Source organism: Vitis vinifera, chromosome 15, assembly GCF_030704535.1.
Source record: "Vitis vinifera cultivar Pinot Noir 40024 chromosome 15, ASM3070453v1".
NCBI classification, from domain to species: Eukaryota; Viridiplantae; Streptophyta; class Magnoliopsida; order Vitales; family Vitaceae; genus Vitis; species Vitis vinifera.
The window spans coordinates 9,164,575-9,186,919 of NC_081819.1; the positions used below are offsets into that span (position 1 = coordinate 9,164,575).

General features: G+C 38.4%; 1 protein-coding gene and 1 pseudogene across 1 annotated transcript; one reads left to right on the top strand and one right to left on the bottom strand.

Moving 5' to 3' along the window:
- The first annotated feature begins 724 nt into the window (after positions 1-724).
- Positions 725-12,982, top strand: LOC109123989 (putative pentatricopeptide repeat-containing protein At5g40405; annotated as a pseudogene).
- Positions 12,983-14,042: 1,060 nt separating this feature from the next.
- On the bottom strand, positions 14,043-14,740 carry LOC100253424 (large ribosomal subunit protein uL4-like). Its single transcript, XM_010662962.1, has 2 exons — positions 14,406-14,740; positions 14,043-14,274 (listed from the first exon to the last, which is right to left on the bottom strand). Exons 1-2 carry the CDS (start codon positions 14,738-14,740, stop codon positions 14,043-14,045), a joined length of 567 nt encoding a protein of 188 aa, XP_010661264.1.
- Between the last annotated feature and the right edge of the window lie 7,605 nt (positions 14,741-22,345).

Below are 22,345 nucleotides of genomic sequence, written 5' to 3' on the forward strand. Positions count from 1 at the left end.
GCCGTCAACTCAACATTGCCCTCAACATTAATTGCTCATACTTTGAAGTAAGCATTGCATATACTTTCGTTATCAAATTCATTTTTTATATAGTTCCTATTTTAGGTGGAATGCACTTTCGTTATCAAGTTCATTTTTTTATATGGTTTCATTTTTTAGGTAAAATGCTCCCAAGCAAACTATATTTTGTGTTTTTGCATGCGTCGCATAATTTCACTGGCAAAAATAGCAATAGATATGGATTCCATGATAAATGTTGCTTTCCTTTTAGGAAATCTATATGTTCACCTCCTATTGTCCATAGCGACCTAAAGGCTGCCAACATCTTGGTGAAGAGTTTCCTTCTCATATGTATGACATAGTCTAGTTGTTTTAAGGCTGCTTAGATGCAACACTGTTAAACTAAAGCTAAGTACTCTTAGAGATCAATTTAGTGATTTCATTGAGTAGACATTTTCTTGGATTTTTTAATTTTAATTAAATCTTGCCAACCCTTGAAGAATTCAAAGTGATAAGTTTGAAAAGTAACTGTTTTCTCTTCACAAAATCTTTAAGTTGTAAGTTTTTTTCCACGAGTTAGTTCTGGTGTATATATGGATGAAAGAAGCTTAAGAGAAGTAAAAACACAAGTGACTCATGTTAAGGGGGGACAAAGAAAAATAAACACTCACCTTTTGACTATAATCTCCAATGCAATAGGCTTCTAAGATGGCTATTGGCAATAATGGCTACATTGTACTTGAACATGGCTAACCCTGGAATTGATAACAAGAAGAGTGATGTAGATGGCTTTGGAGTGCTGCTTTTAGAGCTACCAACTAAACAAAGGCCATTTGATAGGTATGGTGCTTTTCCTATTTTCTTTATTTTGTTCTTTAATTAACGTTTTCTGATAGGATTTACTTTACCGTTCAAGATCAAGGGAAGAAAAATCCCTGGAAATGGACTTCTCTCTAGCTTCATGACAACAATTCTTTGGTCCAGTAGTCATATTAAAAAGAAGTTTAAAAATATAATTAATAATATTATAATCTATGTATTATTATGATGTGAAGTTGATTAATCACATTTATAATTTCTACTCTTTAAATGTAGGTTTTATACTAATATCTTAAATGTATCTTATTATCTAATTCTTATTAAATTGAGAGTGAAGAAAAATTTTAATTATCTAAATTTTCTTGAGTTTTAATCGTTACTTAATAGTTTATAGGTAAAAAATTCTATGAAAGTGAGAAAGATTTGGAGGGGTTGACAATTGATTGGGCTTTTGATTGACGTTCCCTACAAGGAGAAGACAATTTATATTTATTTGGGCAATAGTTATTGGTATAATGGTTTAAAAGTTTGAAATTTCAAGAAGATAGAAAAGGGGGTGAGAGTGAGAATTGATTTTGTGGGAAAGAGATTTGATTCCCATAGGAGAAGATGAGTTTCTTAGAACAATTTTTTTCTACAAATGGAAAATAGATTTTGAGTTCACAAAAATGCAAAAATCATTTCTTTTCTTGAAAGAACCTAATGAAATTATCTTTGAATCAACAAAGAGGTATATATGCTTTCTTTCTTCAATTTTATTTTTTCCTTTTTGGACTCTTGAATTTGAAATGAATTTAGTATAGATATTGTACTTCTTTTTATCAACTTATTTTTGGTTCATAAAATTTTCACTTTGAATTTTCTTAGAATGTGAGATGTGGAGGCATGGCAAGCAGGTCAATCAAGTTACAAGAGAATCTAAGTCATTGACATGAAGGATTTGATTTTCTTAAAAGACCCTAATGGAGTGGAAACTAACTAAGGTATTTTATGTTTCTTGTATTGAATTTCTTTTGGATTCTTGATTTTTTCTTTGAATTTTGAATAAGTAATATGTTTTTATTATGACTTTGTCATGAGTTCTTAAAACTTTTATTTTTGAAAACATCAAACAATTAATCATCATAATTTGAATTCATGAAAGATTAAACTAATTGAGAATGAACAGTTTTTTACCAGCCAAATAATTGATTTTTGAAGAGAGAATCAAGTTGTTATTGCAAAAGGCTTTTGTTTTTTTGAAAGAATATGATTGATGTATTGTTATTTTATTTCTTGATTCTTTTATCTTAGAATTCATTTTAATTATTATATGTTTTTTGCTTGAAATTTCTTTTATATCTTTTTTTTTTTTTTTGATAGGTAAGGAGCTTAAATGTTAGGTTTACTGTCTTGAACTTTTAAGGACTTCTACTACTCGCATGACCTCTATTTTTTAAATATTTATTTAATTAAATATCTAAATGGAGCGAGATAGGACAAGTACCTAAAAAAATTTGTCTCATTGTTGAACCAATTTTTTTTTTATTAGAACAAAAAGATGAATTAATTAAAGTGAATAAAGATATGAGAAGAATGAGAAATCCTCCTCATGAAATACAAGTCTGATTAAAAAACCCAAAGAAACCTTTGCTTTACATGGAGAACTATACAAAAGGAACCAAAATACAAGTATAATAACTCCTGAAACTCAACTAAGGACCTCACCACGTAAGCCCACCCTTAGGGTGTAAATACGGAAAGATAATTAAGTTGAATTACACTTAATGGAAATGACTTAAAAACGTCAGTACATTAGGCTAAAAAAGAAACATGGAAATGAAGCAAGTCTCTTATCATCTCAAGTGTCTTCCAAGTATCTTAAAAAATCCTAGCTTTCCTTTCTTTCCATACAATCCACAACAAAGTGAGTGTAGACTCTCCATTTTGTCCTAGTAGCACATGTTATTTTATATGTTTTCTTTCATCTCTCATTGTATTATAGTCATCCCATGTTGGTCCATTATCACTCAGTGAATACTATTTTGGAGCCACCTTTAGAGACTCATTGTTGAGGGATTTTTATAGATCCTAATTGTGACCCTAGGTGTACCTTAGTTTAGTTCTCATAGTTACATTTTAGAGTTAGCTTACTTAGTCACTTAGTCTAATTCACTTAGTTACATTTTAGGTTTAACTCACTTAGTTGCATTTTAGGTTTAGCTTACTTAGTTGCGTTTTAGGTTTAGCTCACTTGGTCTAGCTCACTTGATTACATTTTAGGTTTAGCTCAATTAGTTGCATTCTTAGCTTAGCTTACTTAGTTGCATTTTAGGTTTAACTCATTTAATTTGACTCACTTAGTTGCATTTTAATTTAGCTCACTTAGTTGCATTTCGGGTTTAACATACTTAGTTGCATTTTAGGAAAATTCTTAGTTGTGCTTTAGTTTAGGTGCACTTTAGGATAGTTCATCTTAATGCATATTTAGTTTATTCCATTTAGGTGCACTTTAGGAGAGAGTGGTAGCAAAGTTGGTGGAAATAGAGTAATAGAAGAGTTGGTGGGTTTTAGAGAGAGAAGAGGAGAAAAGAGACTTTTTTGGGAAGTTGTGGGGTTGTTTCCCTACATGAGGTTTCTAGGTAGGAGGTTTGGAGAAAATTGTGAGCAAAGGAGATTCTCATTTTTTTTAGATTCGTTGGGGTCACAGAGGAAGTTCAATGGGATTCTCTGTTGGAAAGGGAAAACCAACAGAGAAGAAGCATTTTTTCTTGGGCTGGTGAGGTTTGTTGAAAAAAGAGAAAAAAAACCAACAGAAAATGAGGAAGAGGGAATCAAAGGATATAAAGAGGAGACATCAGAGAGGGCGGAGGATATCTTTTTTTTGGTGCTTTTTGGTTTTGGGCAGAGGAGAAGGAGAGTAAGGGAGAAGGATAACAACAAGAGAAGAGAAGCAGAGGGGAGCTTTCCAGGTATGGATATTTTGAGTTCCTTGTTCATTTTCATTTATCATATTGTTCGTCATTTTTGTTTTATTGTCATTTTATTAGATGTTGTCTTCTGATTTATGTATGGATATACAATTTCGTCTATTATTTATATGGTTTTGTGTGTGAATATGCAGACATCTCTTGCTTCCTTGTCTCTGTTATAACCCCATTCTTTAGGTTTTCCATCAATTTCCTTTAAGTTCATTGAGAAATCATGATATGGGGCTTTGAGGACCTTTTTTTTATTTTTATTTTTATTTATTTATTTATTTTATGCATTCTTGTTTGTGATTTGGACACCATTTGAGTGCTCTTCTCCACAAGCTAAAGAATAGCAAAGCAACTGTGGATGTTTTGAAAAAACAAACTAATGGGTCTAAGGAGAAGGTTGCAAAGCAACAACAAGCTATTATGAAACAATTCAGTAGGATTGGTAGCTGGGTTATGTTCATACTATTGTTTTACCAGCTTCTGTGATTCATGACAAGAGATCTTCCATCAGTAATGAGCAGCAGAAATGGCTGTGGAACATTCAACATTGGTAATGGCTAGCCCAAGTGGGTTTCATAATGGGTTTTGCCACTACTACTGCTGCTCGAAGGCTAGAGTTGCAGAACTATTAACTAGCTCAAAGACGATGGTATCATTTGTGACTCAACGTGCACTTGTGTCCGCAAGCTACAAAGGATATGTTGATATGCCTAATACTTCAATCAAAATTGGAATGGAACATAGTGTTAGTGGAAACTATTTTACTGGACCCTCTTCACAAATAAAGCTCTGAGACAGGGAAAGGAGATCCCATCAGGCTCCATTTTGGAACATGCTCTTCCCTGCACTCGTGGAATAGGAAAGACAATGGCTGCTAGAGAGCTAGTGTAGACCCTCCATTTTGTCATTCTAGCACATGTCCTATTATGTGTTCGTTTGGTACTTTACAACAATCCCCTGGTGGCCCATTTACTCATGTAGCTTATCTTTTATGACCCACCTTGGAGACTCTAATTGAGATATTTATCTAACCCCATTATGACCCTTGGTAGCCCTAATTTAGATTTATGCACTATCCTAAACATCCTAAACACCTTCCAACTTGCACACATTCACTCTAGGTCACTTAGGCACTTTTTTTCAGAATAGGTCACTTAGACACTTGTTTAGGTTTGATTTCTTGATTGTTTGGTTCTTTAGGTTTCGATAAGTGTAGACCCTCAATTTTGTCCCTTTAGCACATGTCTTTAAGTTCACTTCCAGTACTCCATAGTAGTTCCTTGGTGGCCCATTGCTACTCATACTACTTACCTTTTTTTGAGTCACCTTGGAGACTTTGGTTGAGAGGTTTATCCGACTCCACATTATGACCTTGGCAGCCCTAATTTAGATTTAGGCACTTTCCTAAACGCCTTCGGCCCACTTAGGTACACTTGACCCACTAGGTGCCACCTTAGGCCCACTTAGACACTTCATTGGGCTTAGTTCACTTAGGCCCACTTAAGCACTTTTAAACCCACTTTTTATATGACTTGCATGATTGCATGGCTTACATGACTTGTGTGGCTTGTATGGATTTCTTTATTATTTTTATTTTATTTTATTTTATTTTATTACAAGTATTCTAAATCATATTTCTTGGCTTTTTGGGCATGAGGAAACGACCGCCATCTATTTGGAAGGAGAATCAACAGAATTTTGAAAAAAAGGAGATTTTGTTTTTAGAGGCATAACACATATATTATTTCCATGGGGGAAACGGTTACAAAAGGAAAAAAATAAGAAAGCAAGTGGGATTTCCTTTTTGGATCAGAGAAGTTTTTTTTTTGAGGGGGATTTTTTTATTGTCTTTGTGGAAAAGCACACGAGAACTGGGAAAGGGGGTGATGGCAGCCAAGACTGTCCAGGTACGCTTCTGGTTACTCTCGGTGTTCTTACCCATATTTGATTTCTCAATTTGGTCGTTTCTGAATTATTCAATGTATTGTTGATTGGTGTGGACGGAAAAGGGCCACAAGTTGTTTTGTTGAGATTGGTTGCTTGCTTGTTTGCCTTGTTTTGATTTTGATTCCTTTATATGCCGTTGATGCCTGCTGAAATATGTGACTTCATGCCTAAATTTGATCAATGCTCTGTTTATGTTTAAATCTTATTCCTTATTATCCCCTTATCCAGCCCATGGATTAACATATGAAATGGAGCTGTCAATGTTGATTGATATTTTCTGCTCATCCTTTCTCTGCATTTATGTTTTTTTTTTATCTATGTTCTATGTTTCCTTTCTCGTATGATGTTCGAGTCTTTGTGTACTTGGGGCATGTTTCTAGAGGATGACAGAAGTGCTGGCACAAGGGATGAGGTGTGCAGCAATCCCAGTGTATTCCGGTGTGTTTCTGTGGGTTGACGACGAAGATTGAGTGGCTCTCGAATTCAGTCAAAGTTTCAATTGCAGTAGACATCGATAATAAGCGGTTTATCCGACTCTGTATCTTTCATGTGACGGCTCTAACTCATAGGATATTGGAAAATTCTAGAACCTGCTGATAATTGGCGGAGAAATTAAAGACTGAAGCTCTGCTCAAGCCACTGCCATAGTTTAATGGTGTCTAGTCTTCCGACGGTATATCTATCCCTTACACAACACCGTGGTCTTCAAAACGCATTACTCAGCATCACTTGGCTCCACTGTTTACGGAATTTGGGAATGATAGCAAAGATGTTTCAGAAGGCATTTTGTTTGAGAAGCCCGACAATTTCTTCAAACAATCCAATTCTCTACTGCACTTAGTGATGTTATTACTGAATTCTGAACCGTGATTGATTTGTTAATGGGATTTTAAGGATTCGAATGTGGCGGAGGATTTTTGCACTTGTTTATCACAGAATCGCCAGGGCCTCTGTTTATTGTCTTTGAGCGAATCGGGGGTTGGATTTGAGAAGAAAACAGAAGAGGGTGATTGAGCGGGGGATTAGTGATGAGTGGTTCATCCAACTTCGCATTTTCCGTGTGATAGTTTCAGTTCACAGAACAGTCAAGGATTGAAGTTATAATGAAGCCTCTGTCACAATTCTCAGAACCCAACCTCCTTCATCTTCAACTCTTTGATCAGAGCCCACTCCAAAAGTTCAGCCCCTCATCAAAGCTTTCACTTCTATAGCAGAATTCTTCATTCTGCTGGCTATCTGGCCTCTGATAACTACACTTTCACGTTCTTGGTTCGTACCTCTGCTCAGCTATTGGCGCACAGGACTGGTTCGTCTGTACATGGTGTCGTTCTGAAATATGGGTTTGAGCATGACTCACATGTTCAAAGTGGTTCAATTTACATGCACGCAGGATTGGGTGGCTTGGCTGCTTGCTATTGGATGTTTTCATCAATTCGTGAGCCAGATTTGGTGTGTCAGACTGCAATGGTCAGTGCATGTGTCAAGATGGGAGATTTTACTTTTGCTCGGAAGTTGTTTGATAAAATGCCCTACAAGGACCCTATTGCATGGAATGTAATGATTTTGGGATATGTGTAATGCGGGCAGTCAAGAAAGACGTTGAGTTTATTCAATTCAATGAAAAGGCAGGGCGTCATCTTAGAGGGATGAGTTTCTGAGATATCCATTCGACTCAGAGGCTTCATGTCCTATAATGCCAAAGCATTTCCTCTTATTTATATTATTGGATGCGGCCAATTTTCTTATGAAGACAAGGTCATTGCATAGCTGGGATCCTCATGCCATGACATTCCAAATGTTTCTTGAAAAATCAAGTGAGTGCTTCTTTGGCTACATATATCTCCTTGACTGGCGAAAGTCATCTACCGAGGATATGGTTTCTCTCAGAGAAAATAAACTTGCTTGGAATTTACTTATAGAAGTTATTCTTAAAAACATGAGCTTGAATCAGGGAAGATCTTATCTTCACTTGCAACATTCAGAATACTTCAACAACCCATCTACAGTCTTCCTGACCTAATCTCAATGATAGCTCAGACTAAAGTTTCCCTTGACAGAATTACATCCTTTCTTCGTCTGGATGACCTGCAGAGTGATGTCATCGAGAGGCTTCCAAAAGGTAGTTTTGATACAGCAATTGAGATAGTGGATGGGAATTTCTCTTGGGATTTATCTTCCCATAATCCAACGCTGAAGGATATTAATTTGCGGGTGTGCCGTGGCATGAGGGTTGCTGTTTGTGGTACTGTAGGCTCAGGTAAGTCAAGTTTACTCTCCTGTATGATGGGAGAGGTGCCTAAGATATCTGGTATCCTTAAGCTGTGTGGAACAAAGGCATATGTTGCTCAGTCTCCTTGGATACAGAGTGGCAAGATAGCAGAGAACATCTTGTTTGGTAAGGAGATGGACAGAGAAAGGTATGAAAGGGTCCTTGATGCATGTTACTTGAAGAAGGACCTGGAGGTTCTCTCATTTGGTGATCAGACAGTTATAGGTGAGTGGGGAATCAATTTGAGTGGTGGCTAGAAGCAAAGAATACAGATTGCACGTGCACTTTACCAAAACACTGATATTTATCTGTTTGATGATCCTTTCAGTGTTGTGGGTGCTCATACAGGAACCCGTCTCTTTAAGGAATGTTTGCTTGGTCTCTTGGGTTCAAAAACAGTGATTTATGTTACACATCAAGTAGAGTTCTTACCTGCTGCTGATCTCATACTGGTCATCAAGATGGAAGCTACCCTGGTCCTGGTAAAATTGATGAGGTAAGGTCATGACAGTGGCGAAGGACGACGACACTAATTCTTAAATGAGATGTGCAGTGAAACAGGTAACAATGAGGATGGTGATCTCTGTCATGATAAGGGTTTTGAAGGTCACGATTCATGTTTCGAACGCTCAGAAGTATGTGATAATTTTGAAGTGAATCAGAAGTCATTGTCAAAGAGAGCGTGAAGGCTCTGAAGTTACTGGCAGTACAGAGGATTCTCATAACCTTGTTATGGAAAATCTGCTCATAAGGGACATGGAATGGTTCGATCAGTTTTGACTTCCTTTACAGCTACCAGAAAATTGCTTTACAATTAATAGGGCTCATGCTTCATTGGTAGAGACTGATGATGGGGATTCAAAGCAAGACGAAAGAGGGAATTCTGGGGACGTTTGCTGGTCATCAGACTTTTGGGAATCTTATCGTATTTGCTCTATTGAAAGACAGAACTGAAGGGAAAGAACTTTTGTCGTCCAAAACTAGTTTGAATGTGAGAAGAAGGGAAAATAATGATGCAGATACAAGTGGCCAAATGTCTTTAAAATGCACTGTGAAAGATTCAGAAACAAAGGCGAATGCAAATCCAAGCCGCCTATTAACATGAATATGAATGGCCATCTATCTAGCAGTTTGTTTGCAGCAAGGACTCGAATGAAATATGGTTCTGGTGCCAAGCTCAGATTCTGGAGTATACTAGAAGTTGCAGAGAAATTATGTGGATCTTTGCCTATTTATCATCCTGAGGTGCTCCTGATGAATTTCTATTTAGGCGATTGGAAACGTGCTTATACAGCTTTGTAGCATCTTGCTGAATGTCTTACTTCTACTCATGCTCCCAAGCGAAGACATTCCACTGCAAAGTCTAGCCACATCATCCCAAAGATTCAATTGTCAAATTATTTTGAAGGACATCTCTCAAAAGCTTCAACTGACAAAGGATTTCAATGGAGTAGGGAGGATACTTTAGTCACATCGTCTGCACAATTAAAGAAAAGTCCAATCCAGTTTTCATACAATTCAGAGTCTGATGCTCACAGGAATACGTTCTCTTCATCTTCCATAAAATTTGAACTCAGCAGCTTTGATGAAGCCACACTTTCTATTGATGATTCTGTAGACCAGATTGCTAAGGTCCTCAACTCTTTTAGGACTTGGTGCAGTGATATACATGGGAGTATTGGATATGGTAAATTTTGGAGCCGAAATCTTCGAGGCCAAAGCCACTATGTTAGACGATGCTCATCCAACTGCTCTCAAGATTTGAAAGCCTATTGAAGGAGTTGCTTGATCAGAAAAGTATTATGAAGCAGGCATTACATTTCAGAATAGAGGGTTTAGGAATTATCTTGCATAAGATTCAGAATACTGTCACAGATATTAATGAGAAGGAAGTTGTTGTCATCCAGTCGTAAGATGAAGTTCTTTGTCTCTCCTATCACTCATGCTACAGTGCAATCTAAGGTTGCATTTGACCTTTCCGAATCTGTTAAAGTTTTGAAGCATTTAGCCAAGTCAGATTCTGCAGTAATATATATTATTGAAGAATCTAGGGAGAATATCATTGCTGAACGGATTAGGGAATGAATGCCTTAAAGAGAATATTGATACAAAATTCGTTGAGGATGACATGTTTATTGGACAATTATTCCTGGAATGAGATGGCTCTCTCAATCCCAGATTAAAGAGTAAATGGATGCAGTAGTTCAAGTACCTCCAATAGTGATTTAGGCTCTTCATCAAGTGATTCGGACCCGGGCACTTCTTCAGATAGTGAATCAGAAGGTGCTTCTACAATTTTGGTAATGACCCTGCTGAAGATATATAATTACTGTGATCTTATCATGAGGACTCCCTATTCCGTATAAGGAGAAGGTCTTGATCTGAGGTAGAAAGAGACATGGTTTAATCAGTGACCAAGAGATACCTGCAGCTGTCAGTAGAGATATTCTGGCCAGAATCATGTATTCCAAACTATTGTGGGCAAGATGAATGTCTTAAGGTCTTCAGACGCAATAACTATGTGACATGCATTCAACTCAATCCTATTGATGACAATTATTTCATAAGTAACTTGCTGCTAATTTTCATTACAAGTATATCTTTCGGTCACCATGTTGCTGCATATATGATGACTTTGACGGGGTACAGTGAGTCGATTAATGCGAAACCTCTTCATAACTTCCTAAAATGTTTTGGGAAATATCCTTACTATTGAAATGAGTTGAGCACCTCCCCAAGAAGTGATTATGCAGCATGTTGAGTTGACTGCCCAAATTGAATCACTGTGACATCAATAATGAAGAAACGACGAGGGCTTAATGAAGAAACTGTATCCTGGGAGTTCAGAACTGGAGGTTATGCGTGACGCTGTTCGAGGTTTACAATCAGAAAGGTTTCCTATACAGCCAGGACACAGAGGATGACTGGTTTGGGACTGAAAAGAAGATGATCATCATTCACCAGCTTCATCCAATTCTGGAGACTTTCATAATAAGACTTTGGGTTGAAGCTGGTCATGTCTTTTCTTCAACACAAATCCTGTTGCCTGCCAAAAGAGGACTCATTTCTCATATCATAAGAAATGCTCGTGCCCTTTGAGAAATTCGTGAGATTAATGCGATTAGAGTTTGCTAGCAAAAGCTCATTTCCAAGGTGCCAATTAAATCAATTTCCAAAAAGTTCACAGTACACTACTCGTTGGGACTTCAGTTCTTGGTGATAATGGATATAGGGAGTTTGCTTGTGTTATTTTGTTCGAGATAGAGTCTAAAGACACAGGTTCTTCTGATATAAAAGCCATTGAAAATTGACGTGAGCCACTGAACGTTTCTGCTCATGACTAGAAGAGTTGTGGGAAAAGTTGGCCAGGTTGTCTGACGACCATTGATGTCTGATCAGTTCGACATTTTCGACTACAGCAGGCACCAGTTGTGAGTGGTTTTCTCGAGACGTCGTTCCTAATTCCCGAAAGCATTTCAGATCAGTATGAGACTTCAAGATGGAAATTAAAGAATTTCCCATGACTGCCAGGTTTGGTACTTTGTTTTGAACTGAATGGCGTCTTGTGATTTCTGGGATCATGGCTCTGTGATGTTTTTCTCATCAATAAATCCTCAGTTTATATTGAACAAAGTTCAAAGAAATCTCGAGTTCTTGAAGCCTGGTGGGACGACATTGATTTAGAAAACTTCGCAAACTGTTACAAGAATAAAGGAGATGGAATTTAGTTTCATGCCCTGTCTGATCAGTTCTATTGTTCGCTTGAGCACTACAAACCTGTGAGAGGATAATTCATTAAGTAACCTCGATTTAGTCCAAGAATTTATGAAGGTTATCTTCCAATGACAGTCTTCTGAATCACCTTGGCTCAGAGTATGGCCCCTTGCCCAATGAACAGAATGCTAACGGTCTCTGTTGCTATTTCTAAACTGGTCCTTTGTGTGAAATGACCAGCCTGGATTCGAGACCTATTATCGGATTGATTTGGTCATGAAAAACAAAGTGCTGCACTCACTAGCTTGGCTGATTGCCATCAATACTGGTAAGATTTGCAGCATTCATATAAGCTTTAAAGAGCCTATGAAACAGTAGCAATGCTGGATGACTATTCCAGCAACCATAGCTTATTTTCAGCCTTATGTGCATCCTCATCGAGAAGTTACTAACCATGCTGATTATCCTCACCAGATGGGGGTCCCAAATCAGCTTTTGGCAAATTCTGGTTCTGCACTAACCCATCAGCAGATCCGTGACAATGCTAGTGGTGCTAATGGTGAAGATGATACTCCATTCAATAGTCAAAATTGTCTAGTTCCAAAAGATCTTTTAATCTCAGATGATACAATACCTGAAACAGTTCAAGCAGAACCTGTAGTTGTGGCTGCTGCTGTTACTTCTGGTGCTGGCAGTAAAGATTGCATCCTTGAATCTGAAAGAAGGACAAGACATGATAACCTCCAGTTCCTCTAACAGGGTTCTAGAAACACAATGGGTTGAATCAGTCAAAATTCGAACCATTATATCTCCTTCCTCTGCTTTGTGCCGCCTAAAATAGGCATAGAAGAGAGAAGAGACATCTTTAGGAATTAATTTTACCATATTCAGTCTGACAAGACAGCGAAGCTGGTGCTATGGTTCAGCCTGTTGATATTTCCATAATTTATGTTCGCGAATTGCCTGAGATTAAAGGGAAGTTCGACCATCAAAGAGCTGTGTCTCTTGGACTAAAAGCTGGACCAAAATACCGTGAATTATAGCTTGGAAAAATCAGTTCCTGATGGGATTACTACAAAAGGAAGGGTGATCAATTAGAGAATGGGGAGTATGGTAATTTGAGATTTGTGCATAGTGATCCTACTGCACATTCAGACTTTGGAAAAGGAGTCCGCGAAGAATTTTGGAACATAATTTTCTTTTTATATAACAAGGAGAGAATGAATGTTCAAGTTGAAACAGATTTTGTGAAAATGAAGGCTACTGTTGTTAACTTTAATGTCATTGGAAATGGGAATTTGTGCTCAGATGGGGATTACAAGAATGCTGCCTTCATACTTGGAGATAGAAGTAAGGAGAGTGCAACTTTAAATCCATGTTGGGAATAAACACCTGCTATCAGTCCAAGCTGAGATGACTCCCTAGAATCTGCAGAATTTGCACTCTCAATTGCAAGAGGAATAGAAAGCTCTATGTGGACCCTGCATTTCCGTTCATGCGTTTTCCACTCGATGGCGAAGCTCGATTTTCGTTTGAAAAAATGATTTTATTTTTTTGTTTAAAAAATGACTTGGAGTCGCTACTTATTTTTTGTTTTATTTTTAAAGGGTAAACAAAATAAGAAAGAAAACCTTAAGTGTGACTCCTTATTTTGGAAAAGGTGGTCTGTGAAAAACCGGATCGGGTTCGGGGGTCAGGTTACTTATCGGGAAGGTACGATTAAGACCGTAGCACCCCTCTAAGTCCCTAAAGATGGGTCTCTACTAATAAAATAAAGCAATCATGACAATTGATTAGTCGAGCATAGATACTAAATGAATATAACTCGAAATAGAATACCCGAATGAATATGAGAGGCGAGGAACGTACCTGAGTGGTGAACTGATTTATTTCAAGGAAAACAAATGTTAAACAAACAATCACAGAATAATCGCATGCACGTATTAGAATGGAATAAATCAAGCATGTATAGCAATCAACCAATCAATCAATCAATCATAAGGAAATCACATATGTTGGGCCCCCCACCAAAACCTGTTTATTTTTTAGTGAATTAATTTTGCAAATTCTATAATTAAGAATTACGAAAATAAATTCACACTTATTTTAATACATTTTAAAAATCGAAGAAAATTTTAAAGTGTCTGGCCGGAAAGAAAATTGCAGCGAATTTTTTTATTGAAAAGATGGAAAATGCTTAAAATCAAGGGAAAATAATAATAAAAAATAAATAAATAAATAAATAAATAAAAGAGAATTTTTTTTTTGAAAGTTAGTTTTTTTTTTTTTTTTTGAAGGCATGCATGAAAATAAAGGGTTGAGGCACGTGGGTTTTAAGAGTGGCCACCCAAAGGTGACCATGCATGCCATGCTAGAGAGAGAATGGGTCTATGGGATATAACACAAGTGTAATCTTCAGAAAGCTCCATTTCGGTGGCGGAGAGGCAGTCAGTGAAAATCCGGGGAGAGTTGGGTGCATCGAGGCCGGAATTGGCAGACCCAAATCCTGATTTCTTGGCCGGAGATTGAGACAAGCAAGGGGAGAAGGGACCGAGTTGAGAATTCCTAGCCAAATCAGCATTAACCATTTTTGAACGGGGCAACAAGTACCCATTCTTCTTCTCCGAAGTTTTTTTTCGAAGGATCCGTAGATTGAATCCAATTTTTTGAATGCTGATTTGGTCCAAATCACGAACCTCCCAAGATGGCCACCGGGAGCGAGTTTCAGAAGATTAAGTCTATCTACATTAGCGACCTCAACCCCAGGAATGTTCTGGAACGCCTTGACGAGCTTTGCACCCTCCATGCCGTAGACGATCAAGGGGCCCTTCCTAGAAATGTATCGGCGGTTCCTCATCTTACCCTTCCCGGGACGAATAGCGTGGCTGTCTTTCGCTTTCTCCGCATCAGGATAAGCACCGACCTGCTTCAGAATATCAATCGCCGCCGATATTTTCTCAATGCTCTCGGCTGAATCACCGATCACCAGGGGAAGCTCGGGCACCGATTCGATCCGGTGGTCGCGAGCCATGATTTTCTGTCCTCTCCATTAGCAAGGGGTATTTGTAGGTTTGGCTTCCACTATGTGGTTCCAGTGATGGAATGGCCATCTAAGTCCGCCAACAAAATGAGCAGAAGAGAAAGCATAGATTAAAATGCTGAGATTTCCAACTTGCTGCCTTTTTCCCAAGTTCTTGTTCTCGCTAAAGATCTCAGAGTTTTGTCTTACGTGATTAATAAGTCATGCCAGACACCAGATTCAACTGAGTAATAGCCGTTAAAGGGACACTTGGGAGAAAGAAGAGAAGCGTTCACAAAGCTCACCCTCTCTTCATTTCCCTCATTTTCCTTACAAGTCACAAAATCCCCATATTTCCAACTCAAACCTCCTCCGGCAACTGAAACTTCTAATTCCGGCTGTGTGCTTAAATTCACCATAAGAAACAGCAAGTTTTCTGACGAGATTCCGATATGGAGCTGTGAGTCCAATCGGGAAAACGAAAATCACCTCAGATTCAGAAAAGAAGAGAACACCGAACTGCGTCTATAAATGAATAGAGAAATCAACTCTCTTTCTCTCTCCTCATTTTCTATGATTCTTCTATCCTCTCCTTGGACCTTTTTGATCACCTTTAGATCCATAAGGATAGAACCAAAACCAGTTTCATTCTCATTAGGGTCCAAAATAGAGCATCCATGAACACAGTCCGGTTAACAACTCCTGCTTCATTTAAACCAATGGGTGACTCCAGCTGTTTTATCAATTACAAGAGGCCAGGCTCCATTTCTGGGATCTTCACTCGTAGAAGGAACCTCAAGTGTGGGAGCCAAAACAGAGACTCGGAGGGAAACACTCATGCACATAATGGGGAGAAAGAAACAGAGAATACAATGGAATGAAGCTTTAAAAAAAAAAGATAAATAAAGACCAAACACCCAACAAATATGAAGAAAACCATTTCATTTTTCTTTATCTGTGGGTTTGAAGGTTGATGGATTAAACCAGGAAAACATCTTAAGAGAAAAAGTCCAAGATACAAGAAGGTTTTCAAATATGAAACAACCAAACAAAGCACAGTCAGGTTATCCTTGAATGAAACCAAAGAAATAGAAAATGAAGCCACAATAACCAAACAAAGCAACCTCACAAACAATGCAAAAATAATCACATGAACCAGAGAATAGAGAAGTATGATGGTCATTGATAACCTATGAACCTAAACAATCTTACCTAGCCGTGCTCCCCTCAAGCAGAAGTTTGATTGGCTTCAAGCTAACTTCCTCTGCTCAGCTCAAGCTCTCTCCGGCTCCCTAGCTGCGTCTAACTTCTCTCTGGGTATCCTCCTTTCCCCAGCCAAATCTCTTCACCTCTCTGAAAAGACCCCCCCCCCCCCCCCCCCCCCTCCAAGTTCCAGAAGCTTCCCCCTCAAATATCTCACTCCCTTTCCAGCCAAAAGCACCCTGCTATCAGCACCTCCACAACAGAAAAAATACGCTCTCCACTAACAACCTGCAACCTCTCCAGAATATCCTCTCATACCCGTCTCTCTCTGATTGGTTCACGTAAACCACCACCTGATTCCTCACCAGCCAAACGGGAGGCGGCACATGGCTTCTTGAGAGCCTTCCACCTGTCATCTTAAGAGCCCTACACTTGTCAAAGAAAGTGACCTGCAGAGATGCAAAAGAAAGAGCCCCAAATGGGGGTCTACACTCTAGCTTTAGATCTGGAATTGGTCTCCAAAAATTGAAACAGGTGGTGATGTCCAAACACGATTCAGAAAATAAAGCGGGGAAGTTAAAGAATTCTAATATAAAATTGCAGCTGGAGAATTCTGATTTGCAAGTTTTGTTCTGAGGTAGAAGAAGTAAAGAAACTGAACTATAGTTTGAGACACGGAAAATGGAGATTTGTCAAAGAAATTGAGCAACTTCAAGCAGATCAACGTGTTGACGTGAAAAGGATAGTCTATCCTTAGTAGCTTAATGTTTGCTTATGTCATTAGGTAAAAAAATTAAGCGCTCGCTGACGGCTCAATTGCATGTAAAGGACTTAGGCAACTCCCTACACCACAGGCCTGAGGAGGAAGTCAGGCTGCTAACAGATGAATATGGACGTACAGAAAGGCTTAAGGAAAAGGAATTTGACTTCATTTTTTACCACGAGCTATGGTCACCCTCCTAAACTGAATCCAATTGGATATGATTCTTCAGCCTTCAGTTCTTCAGCTATTAGAAATGGCCATCCAGAAAGACTAAATTTCTCAGCAAATTTCAGAGATTCATATGGGGAATTAATGACAAAGCTCCTAGAAGTAAGTCTGAATGCAGAGAATTTCAAAGAATCAGAAAGGGCTTAGGAATATAGCGATGCAAGATATTTGAATGCATACAAGAGAGTAGAAAGGGAAAATTTAGAGAGAATAACAGCAGCACTTGCAACCACCAACAATACAAACTTAGTCATACCCCCTAGTCCCACTCTAGCGTGGCCACCTTGCCACATATCATATTCCTCCTAATGTTTCTTTTTTCTTTATTTTGTGATCTTATACATCTTAAATCTGGATTTCAAAACCTTTTTCCATCAAAATAACTTTGGTTTTCTTTAAAGTTCCTTAGGAGTTTCTAGGTATAAAATCCAGATTTTAACATGCTATTTGCTGCCACTTTCCTTCGGGCATGCACTTTCACTGTTTTCTTTGATTTTTAACTATTTTCGTGATTTTCTTGATTTTCCACAAGCATGGACAAAATTCATAATTCCAAACAATGGAATTCATAGAATCAACTCATGCAAAATTAATTAGAGCTTTGGAGGGGGCTTGACATTCATGATATTCTCTTCAATATTGTTTGCTTGATATCTAATTGATTTTTTTGATTCCTCTTGATGATATACATGAATTTGTTTTATATTTATTGTTGAGATACCCCTGTTTCCCATAGAGGTGTGGATGCTCGCTAATCAGGTACGCTCTTTCTACCCTTCAACTCTAAAATTCTATGAATGTGTATGTTATCATGAGCCATGTCCATGTTTGATGCCATACTCGATCGCCATGATGCTTGTTGATCGTCTTTGATAAAAATGCATGTTACATGTCATATTTTCAAACTAACCTTTGATCCCTTTTGATGGTGCTTAAGAAGCGGTTCAGGTACACACCCTAATTCTCCTTTATTATGATTTGATCTTGTTTCGTATGCTATTTTTTGAAATCACCTTAGTCTACCTAGATACCCTTAATTAATCAATTAATTGTCACATCTCCCTCGACTTAGTCAGTAAAGACCTCTTTAGGGCTTAGAGGGGTGCTACCTCTTAGAGGTACCTTCTCAATAAGTAATCTGATCCTCGGATTTAGACTCGGGTTTTTCAAAGACATGTTTTTTTCAAAAATTATGGAGTCATTTTTTAGGGTTTTCTTTCTTATTTTATTTTCCCTTTAAAATAAAAATAAAATAAGTAGCGACTCCGACTTTTCCAAAAATTAATTTTTCACAAATAAAAGCGAGTCTCGCCGATCGAGTGGGGACACATGTGAAAAATGCGGGTCCACAGTAAGTAATGGCCTATTTTTGACTTTTGATTGCATGAGATGGTCTTTTGATACTTAATTATGTGAGTTTGATGTTTCGATTTTCATTATTATCGATTGCATTAGATTGGCATTTCATTTCTTTTGATTGCATGCGTTTGGTACTCGTATTCATATTTTTGTTTTCTTATTTATTTGTTTATTTAAATTGACATGAGGTTGATTCCTTTATTTTTATTTTGCATGAATTAATATTTTGATTCTCCTATATATGCATGTGATTGTGCAATTTCCAATTTTATTCCTAATTTTATTTTTTAATTGCTATTGCATGATTTCTACGCCCCCTTATTATTTTTTTATTTTTGCATTAGGATTTGATCACTTACCAAACAAGACATAGGCTGCATCCTTGAGGAAATCTCCAAGTAAGTCACGCAGATATGCACTTCCCATATCCACATGCATTCAAAAAGGAAGCAGAATATTCAATGAGGGAGAGGTTGCCATAGAAGATCCCCACTTCCCATAAGAAGAAGATCTCTACGGGATGCACAGTTCACTTTAAGGTGGGGAGACTCACGGATTTTGGGAGGAATGCACATTCTGAAGGGGATTCTAGAGGGTTCAAGAAAGGAGAGTTCGAGGAGATCGATTTGGAAAAAGGAAGAAGGATCAACATCTGCAATTTCAGGGAGTCTCGCCATTTCCATGGAGGAACAACACTTGCAGCTGGGAAGCCTCATCAATTCCGGATTATCACTTGTGATTTTTTTTCTTGATCAGTCTTATTCTGCTCTGACCATTGCCCTTTCATTCTCATTTCCAGATCAATAGACATGGCATATAGATCAATACCAGTACACCACTTCCATTATCAGAACTGCACCAGCACCATGTTTGTTCAAGGTGCACATCACCACACTTGCTCCACATAGGTCATTGTAATTTTCTGCATCTTCAGATACACTGGTGTATCACCTGCCACTTGCGCGTACCAGCTTCTTCGCTAAGCCAGACTCGATCATCAACAGCCACATACCAGTTCATCCACGCATCGGTCCACTAATGTCTCTAGCGTCGCGCGTCACCATTATCATTCCATGAACATACCAGTAGTTGAAGGAATTTCATAGGAGCATCACCTATGCATTGTACCAACTCGGGGTTATATTGACCGATACCTCCATCTATGCATGCTCTCCATTATTTTTGGAATACCTCTGCAACAGAAAGAGAAAATCAGCTTTCACCATTGGCGCGCCATTATCTCCATTCCATTGACACATTATTCATTGCTCCACCTCTATCAGATTCATCAGTGCACCTGCTTCTCCACCAACAAACTTACGACACCTCCGTAGGCAACTTCTTTCAGCAACACACACGAAAAGGTGGGAGTCTCCATTATATTTAAAAAGGGCATCACCATTTTGAAGAGGCTTCAAGGCGGCTACCACGGAAAGGCTTTTCTCTCAACCACGGACAACCTGCACCATCAACAAGGGATCCACAACACGGACAAGCCTGTAAGTGAAGAGAGCAGCAACCGCACCACCATAGAGGAATTCCAGAGAAGGTAAGTTAGAATTTTTAGATTTTAGTTTTAATTTTTATTAGATTGAAAATTAGGGTTTTTCTTATTAGTTGAACTTGGACATGAGGTTTGAAAGATGGAGAGACCTATGCTTGCTTGCTTATTGTTCTTGCACTAGAACACTGCAGGTCCAGCAATCTTGGATGCAAAGGATCCTATTCATGGGACAGGCTGGTAGGCTTTGACAAATCTCTTCATGAAACTTCACAAAGTCAAAATGTCTCAACTCAGATGTTTTAAAGCTCTTCCTGTAGAGTCCTTGGATGACACGAAAGAATTGGATTCCAAACATGTTATATGAGCAGGACAAGCAATAATGGGGACTTCTCTAAGTCATTACAGAGTAGGGATACAGTAAAAACTAGATTGGAAAAGGCGGAGGTGATTTCTGAAGTTTTGGCTTCTAAGGGGAAGTATATCTACTGCAAGTCAGATAATTGGGAAGCTGCATGATAAATGTGGGTATTTATTGGAGACAAAAGTTTGTTTCTATGATTGGTGAGCAAGAGAGAATAGTAGTTAAGAGCAAGAAAGTACCATCCAAGAGCAGACATGTAAAATCCATGGCTTTGATGTCATAGCTGGTCAGAATCTTGAAATTAACTGAGCAATTCGGTCATTCTGCCAAAAACCTGAGGGAAACTGACTCATCAACAACCCATGTTTGTGTTGCCAAATTGTTGGAAAAAGGTTCTCTATGCTTAGGAGTTAGTGAAGATGATGCATCTCCTTGGCCTTTTGGTTTTCACCTCATCCCTCATGATTCTGGGAAGAAAGCCATTGAAGAAATCCTTATTTTGAGCAACCACAAGACGATGAGAATATTTCTTGCTTGCTTACAATTGGAAATTCTACACAGAAGTTAAGATAGGGCAAATTGCAGTTACAGTGATCAGCAGTTCTACTTTTATAGAGGAGGTCATCCTAGGCAACCTTGGACAGTAAAGAAGTTCTTCAATAGAGAAATGTCTTGCTGGTTGTTGTCCATCTTGACGATGAGTCTATGTTCTTCTCTCCAACAATAACTTTCCTGAATTAAAGGAGGCATGATCTTCATTTTTTTTAATTTTTTTTTATGCATGTCAACTGGCAATGCAGACAGCATGGGAAATATTAGAAAAGGAATCTCAGTTCTCGAGCCTCCAGTTAGATCTGCATCACCAAATTTTTTTTTAGCTTCAGAAAAAGAGAACCATTATCAGCAATTGGTTTAGAAACACTGGGTACCATACTTTCAAATACACAGAATAGTAGCCCATCTCCAGTTTCATCTGCTGCTCCCATTAGATTCAAATTTGCACTGCTTTGCACTCACTGCTGATTTGGTTGACACATGCGGATTCTTTTATTACAATGGGTTCGGCTTTCACATAATGATAAGTTCATGTGTATGCCAAGACCCCTACCCAAAAGCTAGAGATCCTTTTCAGTGTCATCTCTGCTCAGTTAGATGTTAATCGTAGTCTCAGTTGGAGGCCATAAGCTGTTGGATGGTACAGATATTGGAGGAGTATTTCCTTCCATGTAGAGTGGAAATTGGAGTACTCTTATGCAGTCTGCCATAGTGGCAACTACTAATAATGATGTAGGGTTACGGGAACAGTAGAGTGGGTCGATTTTTCAGAGCATTGATCCTCCAACCAGGAAACTAGCCAACAGCTTCCATGGGTCCATCTTGATAAAGACAATATACCATGTGGCTCACATTGTTAAAAATTGGCTGTAAAGAAAGCAACTGAAATCATTCACTAGGGTGTTATTCATGAACCATGATGGGACACACCTAATAGAAGTTGATAAGAGTTCTGAAATGGATACTGGATTTCATCTGGTCCTCTAATTAATTGGCAGACCTCATAACCCAAGCTGATTTCCTAGTGATAAACAAGACTAACCTTGCACCAGCAGTTGGAGCTGACAGAAAAGAATTTCCCTCTATTGACCAAGTGCTAGAATCTCCCAGAGGAAACCATTGATGAAATCACTGGAACCCTAAGGGAACTACCATTCTTCTGAATTCTCATCTGGAGAGATGACAAACAATGTTAGGTTGCCTCGAAGTGAGCATGATGTCAAAACTGAAGCTCAAACAGTAACAAAGGGGAAGACCGAGGGGATTGTGTAGATAGAGAAGCGGTTAAAATACCTTCATAACGTGCTGGTCTTGTAACCTGAATGATGCGGCCGATGAGTTCTTTGATGTTTTAGAACCATCAGATTATGACCTAGCTAAAAATGGTTGGCCCTCTGTTATTAGTTAAGAAATGCACTCTCAGAATAGTCGGCATCCCAAGCTATCTACCGTTCCTGGTTTTGTACAAAAATTGCATGATCTCACAATTTAGAGGAGAGCTTAGGTGGACTTACAGAACCTGATAATCCAAATGATTTAGTGAAACTTGATCCTGAACTGGTACTTCATTGGGGTTCAGCTCTGTTCTCTGGTCAGCGTGGTAGAGGAAGGCTTTCATTGTGGAGGAGATTGGATTACCATGGA